The 26,103-nt window shown below is 34.7% G+C and overlaps 1 protein-coding gene across 1 annotated transcript in view; it reads left to right on the top strand.

Moving 5' to 3' along the window:
• The window catches only part of EYA4 (EYA transcriptional coactivator and phosphatase 4), a 111,585-nt gene that overhangs the window by 35,252 nt on the left and 50,230 nt on the right, over positions 1 to 26,103 (top strand). The window contains exons 3-6 of the mRNA XM_088023739.1: positions 11,841 to 11,995; positions 13,372 to 13,440; positions 21,413 to 21,505; positions 25,982 to 26,048. Of these exons, the coding sequence (XP_087879865.1) occupies positions 11,841 to 11,995; positions 13,372 to 13,440; positions 21,413 to 21,505; positions 25,982 to 26,048 (384 nt within the window). The remainder of the gene's footprint in view (positions 1 to 11,840; positions 11,996 to 13,371; positions 13,441 to 21,412; positions 21,506 to 25,981; positions 26,049 to 26,103) is intronic.

Here is a 26,103-nt window from a genome sequence, read left to right as displayed (position 1 = left end):
GTAGACATGAGGGAGCCAGAAGGGACCAGGTGGAGCAGTTTTGAGTTGCACTAAACACACAGCGCAAGGAGGTGGGCTGTAACTTTCCAATGAATATTTATATACCAGCCCCATTTCTCATCTTGCTCTTTGGCATGGATCTTAGTGTAGTGCTGAGCTCCTGCTGATTTCAAGGGCCCTGCATTGTTTTTGGACCTGCTCCGTGAAGTATTATGTCAGATGAGAAATGGGCCTAGGTTCCTATCACTAAGATGGCTGGTTGGCTTTTTTTTTTTTTTTTTAATGGAGACTATCATGTTATAGTGTCATAAGGATGGTGCAGTGAGGGAGTTCCCTGATGTCTCCTGTCATTCCTGTTCCTTGAATCACACACTTAACTACTGTTTACTATGGACTAGAACTTTAATTGCTTCTGTTCAGAGCCACACAGTACTTTGGTTTGTATATTGCTGCATTTTCTTCTTTTTCTTAGGGGTTTTATTTTTGTTTGCTAAGGTCAGGCACTTATCACAGGGCTCCCTCATCATATTTCACATTCTGATCCCTCGTGGCAGGTGCTAACTTCCTTGCGTTCAAAGTGAATGGGTTGAGTAACCTCATAAAGATACAGAATGTCTTGGCGTAAAAAGGAAGCGAGTACAGAATGCCTGTCTGTGGAAGGCTTTTGGTGTTATTTAGAGAGTCTTGTAAACCTGAGAAGATATTCAGAAAACCATCTACACATACACCCATTAACTTTTTCTAGGTAGTAGATCATAGACTTATACTCATGTTTCTGATTCCCAAGCCATATTTTTATCTAATACAGTGCACACCTTAGGTGTATTTTATCATCATATTGCTTATGAGAAATCATTTTCATTGTTTCCATATATGACATAAACTATAGACAGCAAAATTCTTGTGAATTGTTGATTCTAAAATTATATTCTTAGATAATTAAATGTAAATAATTAGAAAGAGGGCTGTGGTCACGAGGATCTAATCTAAGTTCTCTAAGCAGAAGGCAGACAGAATAACCTCAGTCTTTATGACAGCAGTACCAGAAAAGAGGAACAAAGGCATGTGTTATACAAAGTACATATGGAATTCAACAAGGGGTGTGTCAGAGCCTCTTGATATATTTATGAGGGTGGAGGAGGAATGATAGAAAAATACAGACTGAACATGAATACTACTAGTAGCTCAATAATTATTCCTGAGGAGTTTGTATAAATCTGGAGATACACCCCTAGTGTCCTCTTCAAGATCTGTTTGACATTGGCCCTTTCAACATTTTTACTGTGATTCGGTATTGAAGGCAAGCTAAGAAAATTTATTGGTGTCATAGCACAGGGGAAAAGTAGGGTTGAACAGCAGAATCAGAATGTAATGGGACTAGCTGAAACAATGGACTTGCTCCAACAAGATGGCATTTAGGAGGAACACATGAAAAGCTGTTTACTTGGGTTCCAAGTGCCAGCTGCATGTGTAGTGACTGAGAGAAAACAGGACTGTAAATCCTAACATGGGGCAAAGGCTTAAGGGTTTCATTAGTTGGGTTTCATCATGTATTAGTACTTTGAAGTGTCTGGTAGCAAAGCTAATGTTCTCTTCAGCCTATGCTGATGGGTCCACAGTGAGAGTTGTATGGCCTCTGCTGTATTTTGTACCTATAAAGGCTCTGGGTCAGGGCAGCCCTCTTTGGAGTTTGAAGGGCAGTTATTATGGGAAAGGAGGTTTCGACTTGACCCATGTCAGTGGGTTCAGTTTCTTCTGAGACCAAAGTTCCATGGAAACTGTGTAGGGGAAACTTTCTAATAGTAAGAGTGATCTGAAAATGAAATGGGCTGCCTCTTAAGAAAACAATTTTCTTGTCAACACAAGTTTTCAAACAGATCAGGCATTTATTGACAGTGTTGTGGAAGTGACTGTAGTAATAGCTAACATTTATTAAGAGCTACTGTATGCCAAATTCTGTGCAGTGTGTGTGTGTGTGTGTGTGTGTGTGTGTGTGTGTGTGTGTGTGTGATCTTATTTAATTCGCACAGTAGCCCTCCAGTGGATATTATTATCTTCATTTTTGAGCCTAAAGTCCAGTGACTGGTAAATGGAAGAGACAGGGTTTTAAAACCCAGGTCTGAGTCTACCATGTAGGCTCTTAAGACTGCATTCACAGCCTCGAGCATAAAATGGCATTTTTGCATTTGAGGACATTGAAATTCCATCATTTTAGTAGGGGACCACCTTTTTTCAGGGGGGTCATTTTTATTTTATACATTCATTCATCCAGTTTGATCCTTTTTTTTTTTCTCAGAAAAAGAGTCAGTGTGTTTCTGAGTATAATTGATGGCCATAGCTGTTTTGATTGTGGCCTTCAGCTTTACTAGTTACTGGAGGGAAATAATTTCCTGCTTCATTAACCATGGTTTGTAACTGATCTAACAGAAACTTGAGTCCTGTACCATTCAAATAATGCTTGGGAAATTCATTCAATTTTTTTTTCTTTGTTTACAGATTAAGTGGGATGGGGGCTTTGAAAACTGGCATTTAGAAATATGCTTCTGTTTTTTAAAAATATTTACTCACATTTCTTTGGTGGGGAAACCATGTTTTATCTGGATAATTTGTTAGGATCATAGTGAAGAAAGGGCCAGAGTTGCAGATCTCAAGTGTAGAGCTGCAAGCCCTGGAAAGGAAAGACTGTAGAAGTGTCCAGAGAACAGTGTGTTCATTGCCTTATTTGCTGTTACTCCAGGGCCTGAGGTCACCCTGGCAGACAGGTCACTTGTACTGCAAGCATTCATGCTGGCCCCAGGGACAGGCATGAGGTCACTGGCAAATTGCAAGAACAGCTCCCATTATGCATGGCCCATTTTCTTGATACTTGTTGCTAGGGGTCTTCTTCCTCCTTCATTTCTGCTTCTTTCCGGTGGAACCCAGTTCTGACCATATCTGGTAAAATGGGTTAATGAGGGTCTCCTTCCAAGACTGTCTGTTCCCCTGATCACACAATGGATCTACATCCACTGGAGAGGATCCACACCTCCCCAGCCTTTCTGCCCGAGGAGAAACTGGCTTAGATTTGCAGCTATGACAAGGGTTTCTTGGATTCGAAACTGAAATGTGTTGGTTTAAGATGGCCTGGCACTGTTACCTGATGGGCTTTTTCCAGACAGTGGAAACTGGTACTCAGTAGTGACATGCCATGACTTTCATCTGATCTAAGTTGACCAAGTCGCTTTATTTTCTTTTTTCTTCCACAGTGGTTTTCTGTACACAGGCAGAGCATCTTTCTCCTCGCCCCCAACACATGGGTGTGTACACACACACACACACACACACACACACACAACCTCTTACTCATTTGGAAGATCTAACACTGCACATACAGATATGAAAACCTCCACACACATTCACATCAGAGAACTGATCCCTGTTTCCCTCCACCTGTTTGTTCTCTTACTCTCCACTAGCCTGCAAGCTCTCTGGAGATATTTTAAGTATTCCTAGAACTGTCTCTAGAACATGGTAGATGTTCAAGCATTGTTTTCTGAACTAGACTACATTTGACTCCAGGTACCTCAGATCATTTCATCTACATTTTTCCTCTTACTATTTTATTGTTCATTTATTAGCGCTCAGCAAGTAGCCTGCACAATTCTAAGTGTAGCGAAGTAAAACAGTGAATAAGATAAGATAATAAGAATCCCTGCCCTAATGGAGCTGAGATTCATTATTGAAGTGGAGACTAATGTTATTTTTCCTACTTTGCAGCTAAGGGGAATTAAGACTTATATTAGAAAAAGAAGTGCTAAACAAAGCAAAGCCTAAACTCTTTCCTTAGACTCCTTCTGGTGGCTACAGTGAAGACTGACTCTGACAGCATGAGACATAGAGGCATACACACAGGCTGTCCACTTTTCTGCAAAGAGAAAAAAGCTGGTATGAAAAAAGCTGGAAAGTACTTAGTGCTTTTGCATTTCTTGGGTCATGAAGGATTGATGGAATCTCAGCCTGTATGTGCAAAGGCTGTGATCCATTACCAGCATCTGTGCAGAAGGAATTATGGTTTCTGAGTTAGAGCAGACTCTGAAATACACAGATAGAAAGCTTGCTGTTCCTTGGGTTTCAAGAGGATATTTCAGTCTGTTAGAAATAAATTCTGTCTATGCTACAAAAGAATTTTAGAAAAGAACCAAGAAACTAGTTGCATGTAACCTGCAATTCTTTATTTTTTAAAATGAGTTTTTGTGTTGATGGGTAAGTTCATTTTTTATATTGTCCAGACTGATGCTAGTACTCAAATGGCCTTATGACATAAGGGGTTGACTCACATCACCTTATGACTAAAAAGGGGTTGAAACAGGCATCTTGGGTGGAAAAGAGGGTAACCTTTAAATATGATGATAACTAGTATAGATTTGGCAGAGCAGATGCTTATATTGACTTCAGTAATTTTTGAAAACTATTCAAAATGTTCTACTGCAGGATTCTGCATTCCTGATTGTGGTTGCACAGTGTGACGGAATTAAAGTCACTTAAAAAATGGGAAACATACAATGTGTGGTAGAAAGAACCTGGGCTCTGCCATCAGATAGACATGAGTTCAAATTCTGGGGCTGCTACTTTCTACCTACATGGTATTGGGCATGTTGTGCATCCTCCGTAAGCCTCAATTGCTTCACCTATAAAATATGGGAAGTAATATGCATGTAAATGTGTTACTGTAAAGATTAAAGGAGAGAATATATATGACGTACCAGGCATAGCATGTGTCATACTATATGTACTCAGTAAAAACTGGTACCATTAATCATTTTCTGCTGTTGAAGTCTTTGGTAAATTTTACATCTTGTATATTCTATTTTGTATAAAGTAGACTTAAAAAGAATCTAAAGTTTCAGAATTCAATTAATTACAGAACATGCAGAAGGAAATATAGGAATATTCTTGCTGTATAGTTTGTGGTAATAATGCACATCTATTCTCAGAAGGCTCTTTTAATTTTAAGAAGTATCAACCTACTGAAGGGAATTCACGCAAAGGGGACTTACTGTAAAGATTCAGATCATTGCATTTGGTTTCCTGGAAACTGGAATGTAAAATACCAAGGCTATTTTTGTTTTGTTTTGCAGGAGCAACATAGTTTTACTCCTCTCTTCAGTGTATGCTCCATCTTTTCATTCCTGACTAATTTTCCTTGCTTCTTCATCTTGCATGTGGTCTAAATTGGCTGAGCCCATATATTACCCTGCAGCTTCAGCAGTACCACTGACCAGTGACTCCCCCAGAATCCCTTTGAAATCATCAAAACCCAGCTAATGGTTTCTGACAAAATTTGCCATACTCTGAATTCACACAGATTTCTGTCTGTTCCATTCAGTGGACATTTAATGTACTTTAATTTTCCTTGCACAAGATCTGCTTTCTTGTTTGGATCATAAACTCCTAGAGGGTAGGGCCATGTTTTCTTCACTCAGCAATCCTAACAACTGCGACAGTGCTTTGCATATAATAAGAAATTGTTAATTAATTTGATCAATTACATTAAAAATATATTGGGTGGGTCCAGTAGGTTATAATAAAGTCATAAACATTCATTACTTACTATAACTAAGCTTGTTACCAGGAGTGTGCTACAGATAATAGTTTTTTGTGAAATACTACTATTTCCCTCTTTTTTTATTCTGGTTGCTATAAAGCTTTCTACTTATGTTATTTTCAGAATTTGGCTACAATGTGCGTAGGTATGTTTTCTTTTCTCTTTTCTCATTTGTTGTTCATTGTATTTAAACAATCTGTGGGTTGGTGTATCATCACATTTGAAAAAATGTTGGCCATTACTTATTTCGGTATTATTCTGTCTCACTCTCTTGCTTTCTGATAATATTACACAAGTTACTTATACTCAATTTAATTCCCCTGCCCCTCCATTTTTGTATTGCTGTTCCAGTTTGGGTAATTTCTAATGGCCCAGCTTCAGATTTACTGATTCTTGCTTTTGCAGTGTCTAATCTTCTGTTAAATCCATCCAAAGAATATTTTTATTTAATATATTATAATTTTTGTTCTAGAATTTTCATTTTTTAGAGTTTGTTTCTTTTCTATATGCAATACATAGATAGATACATATATCTCTATTACATATACATATTATATACATATATGTATTAGATGTGTGTATAACTATATGTACATATATACATATGTATTATATGTGTATTATATGTGTATAAATATATATGACACATATGTATATATATGTATATGTGTGATACACACACACACACATCTTGCATGGGTGTGCATCTTTTCCTGTAAATTATTTCATATATTCACAATAATTTTTAAATCCTAATTAATTCTGATAATTCTAAAACCTGGGTCATATACAGGTCTGCTTCTGTTTACTGTGTTTTCTCTTTACTAGAGTTCACATTTTCCTGCTTCTTGTTAAGACTCAAAATACTTATGGTATTCAAAACATTTATGGTATTCTGAACATATACAAAAACTCAGTAAAGCCTGAAGCATACTATTTTTTTGTTGTGTTTATTTCCTGAAAGTCTAAATCCTTGGTTCTGGCTGGCAGTTAAGGTAAGGTCTGAGCATTCAGATTCCTCTTAAGAGTTGAGCAGGAGGGGAACTACCAATTCCTGAACAGCCATCATTTTGATATTTCAGTATTTGAATTAGAGCAGTGTTGACTTAAGTTTCAGATATTTTTGGTTCATGTTTTGATTTAGTACTGGCAAGGCTCTTGTACCTGTAACTTGGTGAATTCACTCATTCGTTCTAGTATTTTTTGTTGTTTTGTTTTTATGGATTTCTCAATTTTTTCTACATAAATAATTATGTTATCTGTGAATTAACAGAATTTTTTCTTTCTAAATTTTACCCCTTTTATTTATTTTTGTCCTCCTTTACTGGCTAAGATTACCAGTAAAATATATGAAAATGGGAAAAACAGATATCCTTGCCTTAGTTCTGATCTTAGGGAGAAATAATTCAATATTTCATCATTAAATATGATTTAAGCTATAGATTTTTCAAGAATGACATTTATCAGATGTGAGGGAAATATTTCTTTTCTAGTTTACTGAAAGTTTCTATTGTGAATGGATGATGAATATTGTTAAATGTTTTTTTGTACTCATTGAAATAATATTCTGTTAATATACTAAATTGCATTGTTTGATTTTCAAATGTTTAATAAACTTTGCATTCTTGGGATAAAGCACACTTAGGCATGATATAGTAGCTATTTTATTGCTGCATTTCACTTGATAATATTTTGTTAAATTTTTTCATCTATGTTCATGAGAAATATAGATCCACAATTCTTTTTAAATTGTCTTTGTCAGTTTTTAGATGAGAGTAATCCTTTTCTCATAAAATGGAATGAAATATGTTACCTCTTATTTTTTTGAAATAATTATAAAAGACTGTTATTTTTCCTTACTTATTAGAATTCACTAAGAAAACTACTATGGCCCTGGAATTGGGTTTTTTTGTTTGTTTTTTGTGGGTTTTTTTTTGGGGGGGGAGTGTTTAATTAGGAGTTCAATTTCTTTAATTGATACAGGACTATTTGGATTTCCTATTTTTTATTCAGTTGGTTTTATAGGTTGTGTCTTTTAAGAATTCTGCTGATTTTATCTAAAGTAGTTAATGCTTTGACATAAGGTTGTTCATAATATTTCCTTATTATCTTTTTAAATCTTTTTAGTATCTCTAATGATCTTCTTCTTCTCTATTATTCATAGATTTTTCTCTTTCATTGATTTATGCTCTTTATTGTTTTCTTCCTTTTATTTACTTAGGGTTTAATTTGCTTTTTTTTAGTTTATTAGGGTAGAAATTTAGATCACAGATTTTAAACCCGTCTCCTTTTCTAATATAATCTTTTAAAGATATAAATTTCTCATTAGCCACTGCTTCATTTGCATATCACAAATATTGATATGCAGTCTTTTTTTTGTTTTGTTTTAAGGACTTTATATTTTGATCAGTTAAAGTTCATAACATAGCTGAGAGGAAGGTACAGAGATTTCCCATAAACTCTCTGTTCCAATACATGTATAGCCTCCTCCATTGTTATTACTCACCAGAACGGTGAATCTGTTACCAAGGATGAACCTACACTGACTTGTCATCATATCTGTAAGTCCACAGTTTACTTTAGGGTTAACTCTTGGTATTGTATATGCAGTGGGTTTGGACAATGTATAATGACATATATCTTTTATTACAAGATCATACAGAATATGTTCACTGTCCTAAAAATTTTCTGTACTTCTATTTATCCCTCCCTAATCTGTACACCAGCAAGATAGTTTTGTTTTTCTAGAATATCATATAATTGGAATCATAGTGTACGTATGACTTTTCAGATTGTCTATTCACTTAGTAATATGCAGTGAAGATTCCTTCATGTCTTTTCATGGCTGGAAAGCTTGTTTCCTTTTAACACTGAATAATGGCCCATTGACTCTCTATATTAGAATTTATCCATTCACCTAGTGAAGAACATCTTGGTTGCTTCCAAGTTTTGGCAATTATGAATGAAGCTACTCTACACATCTGTGTGCAGGTTTTTGTGTGGACATATATTTTCAACTCCTTTACATAAATATCAAGGAGCGTGACTGCTGGATCATATGGTAAGAGTATGTTTAGTTTTATAAGCAACTGCCAAACTGTCTTCCAAAGTGAGTGTACCATTTTGCATTCCCACCAGCAATGTATGGGAGTTCCTCTTGCTCCATATCCTTGCCAGAATTTGATGTTGTCAGTATTCCAGACTTTGGCCATTCTAGTAAATAGTGAAGTGTTATCTTATTGTTTTGACTTGCATTTCCTTGATAACATGTGGTGTGGACTATCTTTTTATACGCTTATTTGCCATCTATATATCTTCTTTAGTGAGGTGTTTGTTGAAGTGTTTGTCCCTTTTTTAAGCAGGTTGTTTTTCTCTTATTGTTGAGTTTTAAGAGTTCTTCATATATTTTGGATAACAGTCCTTTATCAGATGTGTCTGTTGCAGATACTATCTTCCAGTCTGTGGTTTGTCTTTGAATGCTCTTGACATTGACTTTTGAAGAGAAGTTTTTAATTTTAACGAAGCTCAGCTTACCAGTATTTATTTTTCATGGATTCTATCTTTGGTGTTGTATTCAAAACTTATAACTTTGCATTTTTTATGTTGGTCTATGATCAGTTTTGAATTAGTTTTTGTGAAGGGTATAGGGTCTGTGTCTAGACTTATTTTTTGTGTGTTTGTGGATGTCTAGTTTTTCCAGAACCATTTTTTAGAGAAACTGCATTTGCTCCACTGTATTGTCTTTGCTACTTTGTCAAAGATCAGTTGACTATATGTGGGGTGATTTGATGTGTTTTCATTAGTATTTTGTCCTAAGCATTTTCTAAATTCATTGGTGATTTCTTCTTTGACTCATAGGTTACTTAGAATTGTGGTGTTTAATTTTCAAGTATTAATGATTATTTCATGTATTTTACTACCAGTGCTTTCTAATTTAATTAATTATGGCCAGATACTATACTCTGTAAGGTTTAATTTAAAATCTAATGATACTTATTTTATGCCCAACCTGACAGTCATCCTGGTAGACATTCCATGTGCACTTGAAAATAATGTGTATTCTATAATTACTGGGTATTAGTATACTATAACTGTCAACTACAGCATGTTGGTGACAGTGTCTACTTTTGCAATTGGTTATTGGGGAAGGAATGTTGTAAAAGTTCCAAGTATGACCATGGACTGCTAGTCAGTTTCTTCACTTAATTCTGTTAGTTTTTGCTTTATATATTTTGAAGCTCGGGCTAGTAGGTACATGCACATCTAGGGTTGTGAGGAATTTATCATTTCTTTCATTTTCTTAATTCATCTCTTTGTATCTGGTAATACTCTTCATTTTGAAGACCATTTTGTGATATTATAATAGCCCAAATATTTCTTATGTTTATTATTTACATGTTACATTGTTTTCCATTCTTTACTCTGAACCTAGTTGTGCCTTATCACTGCTCAAGTTCCCAGAAAGCAGACTCTAACATGGAGATTTATGTGCCAGGAATTTATTGGAGTGTGCTTTCAGTGGTAATATTTTTGGTGGAATGATGGAAGCATGATTAGACTGAGAGATTTTGATCGTCAGTGCAACTGCAACAAAGGTCTCAGCTGATCTTATGGTGGCTCTAGATTCAAGTGACTTTCAGGGTGAGGGTAATACCTTTATACCCCTTCATGGTCAGTCAGTAGATGAGGGCTAACCCCAGAAAGGGTGTGATTTAGGTCAAAATGACTCTTTATTTGAGGGCAAGTCTTGGAGAGGAATTTAGTTGAGAACTGTCAGTTGGTAACACTACCAGCAGCTATAATAATGAATTCTTCTGGGCAATATACCATAGTATCACGGTGTGTCTGTATTTAAAATACTTCTCTTGTAAAAATTTAAAGAAAAAAAAAAACTTCTCTTGTAGATCCCTAATAGTTGGGCTGTGGTTGTTTAATCCAATCTGACAATCTTTGGCTCTTCATTAGAGTGTTTAGTCCATTGATATTTAGCATAATCATTGATATGGTTAGGTTTGAGTGTGCTATCTTGCTACGTGTTTCCTATTTTTCACATATGTTCTTTTTTCCTTTCTCTTTTCCTGGTCTTTGGGGTTAATCAAATTTTTAAAATACTTTATTTTAATTTTTCCATTGAATTTTTGTTATATATATCTGTTAATATTTTTTCTTATTAATATTTAATGTTAGGTGTTACTTGATGTATCCTAAATGTCTTTTCCAAGTATATCATAATACCTCATGTCAAATGAAAGAACCTTAAAAGAATATAATTTTGTCCCACTCTCTTTGTGCTACTGACATATATTTTACTCCTATACCATATTATAGATCACTTTTTATTTTGGCTTCAGTTGGCTGTCTTTCATGAATTAAAAGAAAAACAAAAGATAACCTTTGTATTTACCTATACATTTACATTTCTGTCACTCTTCATTCCTCCCTATAGCTCTGGGTTTTTATCTGGTATCCTTCCTTTGACCAGAAGGTCTTCCTTCAGTATTTTTACAGGGTAGCTTGTTGGTGATAAGCTCTCTTGATTTTTGTTGATCTCCTGTGTTTCTCTTCTTTCATTGAAGCATGTATGCCTTCTTTGGACTACTGTGAAATCCTGCTTTTTTTAGTTTCTGTTTCCAAAGAGCGTCAGCCTTTCAAGAGTCTCGGTTTTATTTAGGGGCTCAATTCCAGCACATTCCCTGACACAGACTTAAGTCAACCCGTCTATTCCTAAGTAGATATTAAAGGTGTAACAACTCTAGCCCTCAGTCCTTCAGCTCAGTTTTCAGCCCTGGATCCACAAGGTCAGCTAGAAGTTTCTGTTCTGACTTTGAGTTTATACTTTATTTCTAGCTATTGATTTCTTTGTCACTGATGGCTGAATACATCACATTTTAGGAGTTGAATATTTCCAACATTTCTACATGTTTATAACTGAGATGGTCAGTGTAGGAGGGAAGGTATCCCTATCAACTTAAACTGCTAAGATGACAGAATCTTTCTTCTGTACTTTATTATACAGAATAGTTGTAGGATTACAAATAAATTATGAGCCTAGACTACCATGGAAGCTTTTTTTAATTATTTTATTATTTTAAATAAAATATAAATTTTATTATTTACTAATTTTTAATGGACTGTCATGTTCACCTGGTTAACAAAGAAGTCTTAGCTATTAGTCTCAGTTCTTATTGTGAGATCACATGTGTGCTCAGTAGAATAATACATATAGTTTATTAAGAAGTCATTGCTGAGATTTCAGCTTTTGCTCTGCTGCTTCCTGCTCTAACAGGTCTATGGAAATGCAGGACCTCGCAAGTCCTCATCCTCTTGTTGGAAGTGGTGATACTCCCGGTAGCTCCAAACTGGAGAAGGCTAATCTCAGCAGCACATCTGTCACCACAAATGGAACAGGAGGTAAGTATACCACCCCAGAGACACCCAGAAACACATTTCGATGTTTGCTGTAATTTCACATGCTAGGGATCTGCTAATAAATAAATCCTTATCAGGAATAACATAATCAGCATTATATCCAGGGAATATATGGCTAATAGACTGTCTGTTATTCTGTTGATTTTCTTGAAACTTTTGCACCTCCTTTATAGCTGGAAAAATTCAGAAAGAATAGATATCCCTGAACAACATTTTGAAGGCTTTTAGCAAAGCTCCCTTTTTGTATTTGCCCTTGTAAGTATTCCAAAAAAAAATGTAGACAATGTGGCCAAAAATATTTGCACTCTGATCTTGTGAGAGAGACAGAGACAGAGACAGAGAGAAAAGAAATGATACTAGTATACTAATTTTTGGTTTTATTTTGAATTGTGGGAGAAAGGCTATCCCAAATTTTTCTTTTTTTTCTTAAAAGAGGTTTGAGAATAGAAAAATATTTATGTCTGCTGCACTTTCTTTTCAAAGAGATTAATACCTGATGTATTTAAATTGGGAATTAAATTTTTTTCAGATACTTTCTCATTTGATTAGCCTATAATTATGCCACAGTATGTGGTAATAATAACAGTTATTTCAGATATTCTGCCCTACTAATTTTATAAAATGCGTTCAGCCGTCAAAATATATGGTCAATTTTTACATCAGAATATGTTTAGATGTCAAATATATACACATTATGTGTAAACTACTTTTTAAGTTATTCTCCATCATTTTGAAGTTTTATAGATCTGTTTTAGTCAAGAAGAGAAAAATTATATGAAATTAGTTTTAATTTATAAACTAATTATATTATTACATAACAGCATTTGCCACATCATATTTTCTTTTAAATTTTCAGTATTTATGAAATTGATACACCTCTTCCTATTTAATTTAAAATAACTGTGCAGTCTAAATTTTTTTTGTAAAGTTGTGTGCATTGCAATTTGCCTGTATTTAATAATGTTTTACACCAAACCCATTGTAGATTAACATTTCCTTGTTTATGATGTTTATTTGTCTCTAAACTTGCATCTATAATTTTAGCTAATTAATTATAGGATTGCAAATTTATAAGATTGTTTAGTGATGATTTCTGGTGTAAGAACATTTATATTTAAACCTTAACTTGGATACCTATAATAAGATTTTTAAAAACTCTGGAATCAAACCTTGGAGTTCACTAATCATCATGTGTATGTATTTAACTGAACTAAAACAGACCTGATAAAGTGTAAAAGTCATACAGTGCAGCTACGATTTTGGCTAAAAGGTCAGGAACCAGTACAAGCATTGAAGACTATTCATGTACACTGAGCAGGCATTCGGACAATGAACCCTTATACTGTTCCTGTTCTCAGGGGACAACATGACTGTTTTAAACACTGCAGACTGGTTGCTGAGTTGCAACACCCCCTCTTCTGCAACAAGTATGAGAGATGATGGTACACTGCATGTGTTTGGGTGTGTGTTATTGCCCTTCTGGTTTGCTTTCTGTTGCTATTTCTGTTTGCACTTCCTTTTCTGTGTTAAGTACTTGTAAAGAAAAAGGAGAAATAAACATGACTTTTTGTTGTTTATAGATAACAGTTGACTATGTTTTTTTCTTACCAACCACTATTCTAATCTGAGATTCCTTAGACCAGTACTGTTTTTTCTTACAGTTTTTTTATAATGTCACACCAACAGATGCAGCTATTGTTTTTCTAACTACATATCATCTAAGTGGCTAATTCAGCACAGCAGTCCTATCAATAAGAGCAGGTGAAGCAGATTGTACATACATACGAACTCAGTCATCTCCATAACCTACAGACTGTCTTAATTTAAATTCTTAACATGGCAAAAAGATATCCGTGATTTTACGGGCTTCAATAAATAATCCAGTTAAAGTGCCTAAAGTATAACATAAACATTTAAAATTCCATCATTTAAAGAATTATCAGTGTGAAAGCTATACATTTAAAATTGTAAATCAATATTAACCCTTAAAATAGTTTGAACTATAATTACTACATTTATGTACACAAAATATATAAAAGTATAAACAAACTTTTTTTTAAAGTTATTTATTTATTAGAGAGAGAGTGAGTGTGGGGAGGGGCAAAAGGAGAGGGAGAGAAAGAATCCTCAAGAAGACTCCCCATTAAGCATGGAGCCAGATGTGGGACTCAATCCCAGAACCCTGAGATCGTGACCTGGGCCGAAACCAAAAGCCGGACACTCAACCAAATGAGCCACCCAGGTGCCCCATAATTTTTTTTTTTCTAAATCAAAAGTTAATATACTATAAAAATCAAAAAATAAAAGCAAAACTATAACACTAACATGAAATCACCCAATTTTAAGATTAAAAAGACCTCCCTACCTGTTGGAAATGTGCATTGTAAGAGAGCAGTTAGGATAGGCAGTTTGGCTGGATCTTGCTGTATCTAATTAAATTAAAGTATATGGCCAGTGAATGAAGAATACTCCATTATACCCATTATTTGTGTTTTTCTATAATTTTAGCTCAAAATGTTTTTCAGTTCCACACTTAAAATATACATTTTATACTTAAAATATGTTGCAAGAATTCAGTTTCTCTTAATTCTAACTCAGGGTCTTTTTCTATAAAGGGCCAGATAGTAAATATTTTAGCCTTTATAGAGCATACCATGTCTGTCTCATCTACTCAGCTATGTCACCAATAACTCAAAAACAGGCATAGGCAATGCATAAATGGATGAGATTCATTAGGTTCCAATAAAACCTTATTTATGGATCCTAGTATTTAAATTTCATAGTCATCACATCATAAAATATTCTAGTTTTTTTTTTAATATTTCATTTGTAAAAAACATTTTTAGCTCACTGGCTATTGTTCTGTTCTCAGATATTCATGTAACATGGGCAACTTTACATATGTACAATCAATATTTAGTAATTTAGATCTAATCTCAACCAGAAACATTTTTCTAAATGTTAAGCCTCAGATTTTCCTAATTCCTAGTGTTAATGTTAATAGTCACATGGCCATGTGGGAAGAACAAGGAATTGTGTGTCAGAAGGAACACACTTACTCGCTGTGTCACCTTGGACAAGTTACTTAACCTCTCTGAGCTTTAATCTCTTTCTATAAAAGGAGGATAATAATATTTCCCTGCCAAAGCTTTTGTCTTAAATTAGATAGGAATACAAATTGTTTGCCAGTAAAAAGCAGTACATTTCCCTTTCTTTAATTAATAATTCAGTAATAACTAGGCAGTAGTTTTTAAGGAAAATGAAAACATGCATTATGTTAAAAGACTCTCCAATGTTTGGTCATATAATATATTTTTTGGCATTTAGAATGTGTAAACTGGCCAAAGAAGGCAAGCTTTTAGTAATAAAATGTTGGGTATACTTTGATTATTAATGATGTAGTCTTGATGGCATATTGATATGAAATTTATGAATTTATGAATTTTAATGACTTTGGGGTGTTTATTGTATGGATGTATATTGGGTGTTTATAGTACAGACTTAAGGATTTGGTGCATATCTCTCCCATTGACAGTAAACCGTTTTATTTATTTATTTTTTAAAGATTTTATTTATTTATTTATTTGACAGAAAGAGACAGTGTGAGAGAGGGAACACAAGCAGGGGGAGTGGCAGAGGGAGAAGCAGGCTTCCCGCGGAGCAGGGAGCCCGATGTGGGGCTGGATCCCAGGACCCGGGGATCATGACCTGAGCCAAAGGCAGACACCTAATGAATGAGCCCCCCAGATGCCCCTAAACTGTTTTATTTTTAATATTGGGTTTTATTGTGGATATTTGATCACTTTATAAGATTATTATAAAAAAAGGAAAAAGCAAAAGCTAATTTAGTGGCTTTTGAAAATCTTTCCATTAACTTTGAGATTTTCAGAAGGACTTTAATTATATAGTTTTTACTAATATGAATAAGTTGATAGTGTCACCTTAATATCCTACCATACTACATCAGTACTCTTTAAATATATTACATTATTCCTTGAATTGATTTAAAGTGTTTCAGTACCTTAGTCCTAATTATATAATTATATCTGCAGATTTATATTGGAAACTAATTTTCCTTTCAAATTTTTGTTGCTTGTAAAATTGTTAAAATGTAGAACTGTCAATAAAAGTGGAATAAATGCAATCATACCCTAGCATATAGACCCTGTAAAGGGTCAGATAGTAAATATTTTCGGCTTTGCAGATTATGTGGTCTCTGTTTTAGCTATCCAGCTCTGTTGTTGTTCCACAAAAGCAGCCATAGACAATGACCTTGGCTGTGTTCAAATAAAACTTGATCTGTGAACACTGAAATTTGAATTAAAGAAAATTTTCACATGTCACAAATATTTGTCTTTTGATATTCTTCAACTATCAAAAAATGTAAAAGCCATTCATAACTCACAGGCTATACAGAAACAGGCCATGGGGAAGATTTGGCATGTAGGTTATAGTTTGCTGACCCCCGATATAAAGCTTTCTGTATGCTCTGTATACGTCATGCATATGCATATTTATTCACGTAAATGCATGCCAATCATATGAAAAGTTACTTACAGAAATAGGTAAGATTTTTGTTTGCTTAATGGTGTCAAGATTCATGATTAGTTGTACTTTACAGAAAGACATCTGTTGGAATTGCTTAGGATAGGATCTAAAAGTAGATTTTCACTTTCTCAATTAAAATGTATCAAGTTCCTGTTATATGCCAGGCTCTGTGCTAGGAAATAGGAACCCAATGACCTATAGAATATGATACTGGCCATCAAGGGACCAAAAGTCCAGCAGAGGGAAACAGACAAGAAAGTAATGAGTGCATAATGTGTTCAAGGTGGGTGCATAGCAGAGGGAAGGAATATTTGATTCTACATGGAGATTAAGAAAATGCTTTAAAGAGAAGGTTTGAGGGAACCTAAATCAGACATTCTGATCAGATTTATAACATTTTCTATATTTAAAATCTATATATCATAGAAAAGAATCTTCCAGAATTCTTATTATATTTATTATACAGATGATTGACTTATGCAAGGGGTTTATTTCCAAATGTTATGTGTTTGTGTGTGAAGTAGAACCACCTACTGTTGTGGCTCTATTTCTTTTTAGATTTCTTTTTAATGAAAACCATAAATTGCTTTATCAAATTATTTTACAAAATTACTTTCTGGATATTTAGAAGTGAAAGACACTTGGTGCTCATAGATTTTAGAGTGAATATATTGATTTAGACAAACATAAATCATAGGCTATACTAATTATTAAAGTGGGTAAGCAATACTGCATGTCCCCTGCAGTGTTATAAATGGTAACCTTCCTAATCTAACTCCTCCAGAAATTCTTTGTAGAACCTATGCTGTTAGAAGGAGCTACGGGTGATTTTGTGGTTCAGAAAGAAGTATATTTAGAATTAACATATATATGTCTTTTAAGTGTACACCAGTTTAAGCACAGATTTTGGAAGATGAAATGTAAAATGTAAATTACGTGGGTCACGTTCTCTTTTCAAGGATTAAATCTGCTACTGCAACTAACGAACATGAACTTTGGATTATTATAATAAACAGACTCTCTTCACAATTATTTAATTAACATTAATGTTGTGCCTGAGTTCCAAAGATAATCTGAACAGACAAGATTAAATTTGCTTTGAAAATATGCATAGGAGGGTAGGGATGAAGGCCAACGCACAGCTGACACGTGACAATAATCACACAATTTTGATTTAGTCCATAGATAGCAATTATTTTTAAAGGTAAAAAATAAAATCCAATTATACCAATATATTACAATCAATATATTAAAAATATTTTGACTTTTTTCTTTTTTTTAAGTTTGGCTCTATGAAAAACATCCAAATTGCAAATATATAACTAATGGGGGGGTTGACAATACAAATATTTCTTGAATAATAAGTTCTGTACAGAGTGCTGTATATAGTTTGTCATCCTTTAGAGAAACCCTGAATTACTGAATTAACCCCAAATGCCGAATTACTTATTTTGAACATAGAGAAGAGTAAAACCACAATACTCTTTAACTTAGGACATTAAAATATGCTTGTTACTTTTGAAATCAAAACATTTATTTTATAAGTTTCATTTTGTTGAAAAATATGATGTTTATCACTTCTAGAAGATTGTCCTTTCCATTTTATAGCAGGTAATGATTGTGGACATTGTCCTAACAAGTTAAAAACCCTGTTGAACCTGTGTTAATTTAAGAAAAGTGAAATACAGTGAGAAAAAGTTGTATTTGAACATGACAATGAATTACACTGATAATCATTTGGAATGAGGATTTTTATAAGTTTTAGAAAATAGTGAGATCTTTCATTGATGAGTATCTTTGCAGGAATGCCTTGCACTTATTTAACTAAAACCAAAGTTGCCTGCCACTAATAAAATACATGGTATATTTAATTGAAAGTGCAGAAACAAAACCAAGACAAAAGAAAATGGAATACACTTCAAATATGTTTGAACCTTTATTGAAAATGACTTGCATTTTTCAAGCTTTGTAATTAAGACAGTGTTTCCATTGTACTAGTTACCTGTTTTATAAATATTAAGATATTTATTTGTATTCTGTCTTTTCAATTAACTAATCATATATGGAATGTCCCTTTCACTTCTCTTAGTTTTCTGCCCCTGGAAGAACAAATTATTTATTATTACCTAATGTTATTTTTTTTCTTTACAAAATCAAACCAAATTAACTTTGCATTTTACTTGGAGCCAAGAGATGTTTGTTGATGTCCACCTAATGTGAGAATAATTTACTTTTTGTAGCAACATAATCAAATTTCCCTCTTTTCCTTTTTGTTCTTAACTGCATATGAAAAATAAATTAGCATTAATGTGCAGTTTTTCCCCAAATCCATTTGTTGAGTTAGTACTTTAAAGTCCGTGCATGTTAGTACATTGAACACATCTTGACATTTATGCTTCTCTTTATATACTTTCTATGGATGCCTTTTCTCGGTAAAATGGAACTTCTTTGTCTGTGTTTGACTAAATTCAGACCTTTAAAGTTTTAATGAGAGATGTTTCCAGGATGGTGAATGCAACCACAAACTCTTTGTCTCCCTTTATTTCCTTCTCTTTTTGACCACCTGAAACTTTCAAATTGAGGCGATTATAATCAACATCAATACAAAGTTGGGATCCAAAGTAACAGAACTAATCCTCATGTCTGGCTTCTAGACTAGTTTTTTAGACCCAGCTCTCGTTCTCCTCCTTTCTCCTCAATTCACAAGTAAAATATGTAATTTTTTTACATCTATTTTACAATTGTTTATAGATTTAGACACAGGTAAATAGGAAAGTAGCCAGCATTAGAATTTGGAAGTTTCAAGAGACTGTCCCTTGTATTAGTGTTGCTGAAGGCTTTGGGCTGTGCTTTTTTGTCAGAAGTTGAACGTGGGCATTACATCAGAGAGCTTTCCATCCACTTAGGTCACACTCTGGATCATCTTCGTACAGATAAAAGGAATTCTTGATTAGTTAGTGCTTCCTGAGAGGCAGTATGGTTTAGAATTTAGATTCTGAAACCACACCACCTGGTCTCAAATTCTAGTTCTTACTAGCTATGTGACTATAGACAAGTCATTTAGCTACTTTGTGCTTCAGTTTTGTTATCTGAGGAATTAAGATGATAATATTATCTACCTCATATGATTGTCATGAGGGAGAAATGAGCTCTTGATAAATAGTTTTGTAATACTAAATAATTTTTTTAAGATTTTATTTATTTATTTGACAGAGAGAGACAGCTAAAGAGGGAACACAAGCAGAGGGAGTGGGAGAGGGAGAAGCAGGCTTCCCGCTGAGCAGGGAGCCTGATGTGGGGCTTGATCCCAGGACCCTGGGATCATGACCTGAGCCGAAGGCAGACGCTTAACCCACTAAGCCACCCAGGTGCCCCATTAGTAAATAATTTTCTAGTGGGAAATATAATTAGTAGTCAGGTATAACTATAAACGGACTACTATGTAAATTTTACTACCATAAAGTTTTAACCACCAATTCATTATTTATCATTATACAAATAACTAAACCTATTCCTCAGATTATTGTTGCTATTGAAAAATAGGGTAACCTTAAACTTCCCTTTTGCTAGGATAAGTAATCCAAATTTCTTCACTTCTGCTTTCCAAACTTTACAGTTCTCCTCTGAATCTTTGGGCAAATCTTCATGACATTATTCAGTCATGGATGCTAACTTAACCCCAGGGCTCACTGAGGCGGGGGGGGGGGGGGGTCCAGTCAATTCTGTTTCTGTGGAAAGAGAGCATAATCATTACTGCATGTTTCTCCATCAGTTAATTGCCTTTCTAACAGAGTCACATTGCTGACTTGCTTGGTTGATGGGGACACTCTGACCCCACTATTCTTTTTGCCATGTTTGCTCATGGTTGGCTAGTCTTCAGCTTTCTTCTTTATAGTTTTCTGCTTGCCTCTGAGTTATTTAACTGTATAATTCCGTTTTATGACCAGGAAACATAAGAGGTGTTAAGTAGAAAATAATTTAGTTGATCCCCTTGCTGCTGTGATGTATGTAGCAGAGCTTTGCCCACAAAGGGAAAATATGGTGTGACAAAAACAAGTCGAGGCTTTTTTACAGCCCCCCTCCCCCACTCACTGCATCTAATAATGACAATGATGAGGTGTGCCTGCTGACATCGTTCCCAAGTGAGGATTTTGGCAAAATAGACAACTTCAGAGTAATAATAACATTTTAAAGAGTTTTCAGAAGATGTACTCACTGCTGTAGAAATGATCTCTTTCTCTCTGCTTATCTCTGTAATGCATTAAAAATTGTTTTACCATTAAAATAAAAACCCCAACATCTTACGACTGTTTAGTGTATTTAAGAGCAGAAACTTATTTAGAGTGCCTCATTTTGCACCCATCTCAGGAATAGGCCCATGGTCTCTGTATTTCCATATGCCTCCATTGTGCTCTTAGGCAATTAATCATTTTTTTTTTAATGTCTCCTTGGGAAGAATAAAATACAAGCTAGTAAATCTCTGTTATAATTTGGATTAAATGGGCTGAAGACCAACTGTGATTCATTTTTTCTGTCTTTTGACTCTAATGTCAGGGGGTGCTTAGGTGAGTTACAAATGCAAATATGTGTACTCCTGCTTCCCTTTATAAGGTTGACTGCCTTTAAAACCCAGATCTGAGAGAACTAGCTTAGTCAGAGGATTTTTATACTGAATCCTCTACAAATGCATGTCCACTTTCTAGAAGCTAAATTAACAAAACTTTCCTCATCGACTTCTCAAGTTTTCTCTTTTGCATGCCCATGGTAGTTGGAAAAGCCACTAGTGGAACAATCAGCGTCTTTGATAAAAATTTAGAAATAAAACTCACATGTACTTATTCTTCTACATAGTGTCTCTCCTTGCAGTCAAAACAGAGCCTTTGAACAGCAGTGAAGCGGCAACCACCACTGGAGATGGAGCCCTTGACACTTTTACTGGGTCAGGTAAAGCCTTAAGCTCACGCGTTGCTACGTACACATTGGGGTGCTCATCATCTTCCTAGTGAATAAGCAGCGGAGTTTTGAGAATGTGGATTTTTATCGATTTAGCGTTAGATTTAGTTTTTGGAGAACTAATTGTCATAGAAGTATATACTTTTAGAAAAATTATACTTGGAATCGTTTTGCTGGATTTTTCAGTTGACAGCAAAACAGTCCTCTGCCTTTCTTGTTAGGAATAAGCAGGGCTGGCTTCCTTTGGAATTATTTTATACAGTGTTTAATTTAATAATTAGGTTGTAATCGTTGGCTTTGTTCCCTTGACTTGTCCATTTAAATGGCGTAAAAAACTCCCTTCTTTCCCAACATTCAAGATGTAAAACTATCCATTTGATTCCTTCTAAATAACCTTGTTTCCTCTCTGGGTTTAAAAAAACTCCTCCTGTGTAAGCAGCTGAGTGACAAGTATTAAAGGTTAATGGGCTTTGGGAGGACACATGCTGGTTGCATTAGAACCCAACCTGAGAGCACTACTTTCACCCAGTGCTTCAAAGAGAACAATAGCATGTCTTTAAACAGCAATCCTTTTAAATATAAATACCTGATAACTCCCAGGTGGGCACAAAGGACACGCATTAAGTTGACTTCGTTCAAGATTTTAAGCTACAATATTTTGTTTAGTGTATTATCTGGTGAAAGGATTTTTTTTTTTTTAACCTGAGAAGGAATTTGAATAGCATAAAGATGAACAGTAAACCTAGAGAAGTTTCTGTGGTAATTACATCGTGGTTTTGTTGGTCTACCTTAACAGCTTACGTTTTATCCATATTCTCACATACGGAGGTTGTATGTGGGTGTGCTTCAGGTATAAAGAGTGGAGGCCTGTCCTTGAGTATAGTATCCTTGTAGCATACATTGCATTTTTATAGATACAGATGAGCCCCTCTCATTAGTTCACACTGATTGGGAGCAGTTGCTGTGTATTCACATAAATATTAGTATTTCAGACAGAAAGAGGTAATAATTCCTATTACACTCTGCACTGAGACTCACATGCACTAATCCGTAGGCTTTCTAGCAATTCACTTGCCTCCCAGGAGATAAATAGGTAGCAACTTACTCTAGCAGTCTTTATTGCTCACCTACCATAACTCTGGTAAACTTTCCACAGAGTGAATGTATGGCAACACATTTTTAGGGAAAGAAGTGAAATTACTAAGGAACTGTTGGCATACTTAAATACCATACCACAAGTTCACTGATAGCTAAATGACAACATTGTAGAACAATAGCCGCACAAGGAATTTCAGAGGTTTCTGATCTGATTTAGAGGCAAGAATACAGAGGTGCAGATAAGTTAAAGGTGTGAAGGCCATACGGTCCAGGCCTCACAGCTGCTCACTGGTATGAATGAGTGCAGAGCAGTGTTCTGATCAGTCTGGGAGTCCCTTCTGTACTACCCCATTGGAAAATATAAGAATGGAAAAAGAAATAGCTGTGAGCTGCCACCCTGTCTAAAATTCACTCACATTATCTTTACAAATAGTTGCCCAGTTTTCTTCTACAAATTATCTAGGGCTGTGCTGTCCCATAGTCACTAGCCATAGGTGGCTATTTAAGTCTCAATTACCTTAAAATTTGGTAAAAGGAAAAACGTTTTCTGTAGTCACAACAGTCACATTTCAAGTGTTTAAGAGCTGCCTGTGGTCTTCCAGTTGCTACGGTGTTGAACAACTCAGCTACAGAACATTTCCAGCTCCGCGGAAGGTTGTTGGACAGGTTCTTCTGGACAACAATGTTCTAAGTCAGGGATTCCCAACAGCAGCACTATTAAAAATTTGGCTTTTTTTCTTTTTTTGTTTGTAGGGAAGGATCTGTCCTCTGCGTTAGAAGAGGTTTAGCAGCATCCCTACTGTCTATCCCAGAATGACCGTAACACTCCCCAGTTAGGACAACCCAAAATGTCTCCAGACGTTTTAAACGTCCCCTCACAGGCAAAATTCCTACCTGCCCAGCTCCCTTACTTCCCATCGCCTACCCCAATGAGAGTCTCTGATCTAAGGTGACACAGTAATTAGAATAAAACCTTAAAATTGTTTGCATCATGCTCTGAGCATCTGGTAATATTGTATAGAAATTTGTTGTAATTAATTTTCAGGACCTTTTGAAAACAAAGCAGTTTGCTTACTTTTATTTGCAAAGATGATGGAATATAGTAAGTTGAGTGCTTTGGGGTCATATCTCTTGTTTACTGAAATGACAATGGGGAATGAAAGGAAAATCTCTGAAGTCTGTACATGGTAGTACAGAAACCATACTGGAGATTAGGCTGCCCTGTGTAGGAACAGATTTTACTCTGGTCAGCATAATCTCAAGCCACTTTAGTCAAATTTTGTTGTTTTCAGTTATCTGCAGATTCATTAGTTAGAATAAATATACATTTTAGTTTAGAAGCAAGTTTTGTGTGAACATCTTAGTTTTCTGAGCCAGAGGTTTTGCGTTCTATTTAGAAATTGAACATACAGATAGTAATAGAAATTTTAAATGTTAAAACTTGATACTGTTATGGGTACATTATTTTAATATTGCTTAGATTCCTTCATTAGCAGGAGGAAAATCCTATATATTCAGATTTCCATTCCGATGTATGGGGCTTTTTTCTAAAAAATTTTGCTCTTTGGCCTTTTTTTTTTTTTTTTTTTATAAAAGCTGCTGTGGTGGATGGTTCTTTTCATTATTTGATGTCTCTTTGGAAAAACTTTGTGATTTGCAATCTTGAGAAGACCTGATTACTCTAAAGTCTTGAGTGTGCCAAAGTGACGTTTTATAAATAAGAGACAAAAACACATGGAGTTATGCCTCATTTAACTGTATTTTTGCTAAAAAGAGTACTCACTATTGTGAGTTAATGAATCAGACTGAATTTCCTGGGGAATAACATTATTGCTATTATGTAATGTACACTTGGTGCCTGTGATGTGGTAGAAAAAGCGTGTTCTCACTGAAGTGATTTGAACGTTTTGAACATTAAGCTTTTAATAAATCAGTAGAAAATTAATGGTTCATTGGTCAATTGATTTTCAAATTTATATAGCAAATTCACTTAAATTTTGCTTGATTAAAATATTTAGAACATGACACCTCTCGTCATATTCAGTGATTTTCAAAATTGATTCATAATATCCTTGAAAACAAACTTCTGCACGATTGCTATGAAAACTATAATACACTTTACATACTCAGAGCCTACAGGCCAAAATAGCATTTTAAATACATTAAATTCTATGTGTTTATGAAATGACAGATCACAAGGGTACTTAATAGCATTTGGATATAGAAATATATCATGTTTCATAAAATAGTTAACAACCTAAACCTATTTGTCACTTTTACAACTCTAAAAGTTTAGTTCCAGAATTATTATGAACAACTTAGGAACGACATAGTACTTTGAAGTATAACTGTGATTGATTAGACTAAACTAATTCCAGCACTGCATTGTGTACTACTTTAATCTTTTTGAAAAGTGAATGAACAGCAGATGGCTTAATAAAGACACTCTGTGTGCCTGCCCAGTATGGATTGGCTCTGAAGGGACTGCCTCAATACTTTGGAGTCCGTATATTTGCAGTACATCTGTCTTAGTCAAGGCAGATGGTGAAGGGAAAGAGAAACTTCCAAACTTTTGAATGTATTCCAGTTTGGGGCTGCATGTTAGGACACCATGTTAATAGGACCTGGCTTTCACCTTTAAGTTCTTTTCAAAAAAGTACTTTCTCTGATAGTTCAAAATATATTTGTAAATATGATTACTGCTGCATTATGCAATTATGTTTCTTAAGACGTGGTGCCTTACCCCTCTTGCTTTCTATGCATATTCCAGTTAGTACTCAGACATTTTGGACTCTGCATTCTTAACTGTCATCTGATTGGTAGACTTCGAGGCAATATAAAATGATAGCATTTTACAATTTCAAAGTGAAGTTGGAACTTCACATTTTTCCTGAATTTTTATTGTATTTTTAGTAGAATAAATATGGAGGAAGAGCAATATGTTCCTGTCATATTTGGAATTTAAAACATAAAACATAAGGTCTGAAAATTTTAAAAATTTACTTTTATGTCATGAAAGAAATCTTAATGATCTGTAATCAAAGGTGTTTATTCATACTTAATCATACATAAGAATATGCTATTGATGTGAGAAAGCAAAAGAAAGAGAGAAAGGATTTGTGAGAAGATTTCATTTTATGCTGGAAGATTTCATTTTATGCTCTTAGAGCAAACTTGAAGCAGTTCAGTTAGAAGAAAATATTGAGGCATCTGTTTCTGTTTAGAAAGTGAATTTTTTCTGTTTAGAAAATGAGTGAATTATTAGAAACATCTCTTGAACATGATAATTTCTTCAAACTGGTTTTGTCATTCTAGTGAAACTTATTCATGAAGCAACTTTTTTTTTGCACTGGTTTTTGTGTTTTACAGTAATAACAAGTAGTGGCTACAGCCCCAGATCAGCGCATCAATATTCCCCACAGCTATATCCTTCCAAGTAAGTGCTCAGTAGAGTCTTTCAGATTTGTTAGAATAATTTTCCAGAATTATCT

This window comes from Eumetopias jubatus, unplaced genomic scaffold (genome assembly GCF_037043125.1).
Source record: "Eumetopias jubatus isolate StellerSeaLion01/CBP00866 unplaced genomic scaffold, mEumJub1_p1.0 scaffold_6, whole genome shotgun sequence".
Lineage (NCBI taxonomy): Eukaryota > Metazoa > Chordata > Mammalia > Carnivora > Otariidae > Eumetopias > Eumetopias jubatus.
Note: the sequence above shows the minus strand (reverse complement) of the source record. Positions and strands in the feature narration are given on the sequence as shown.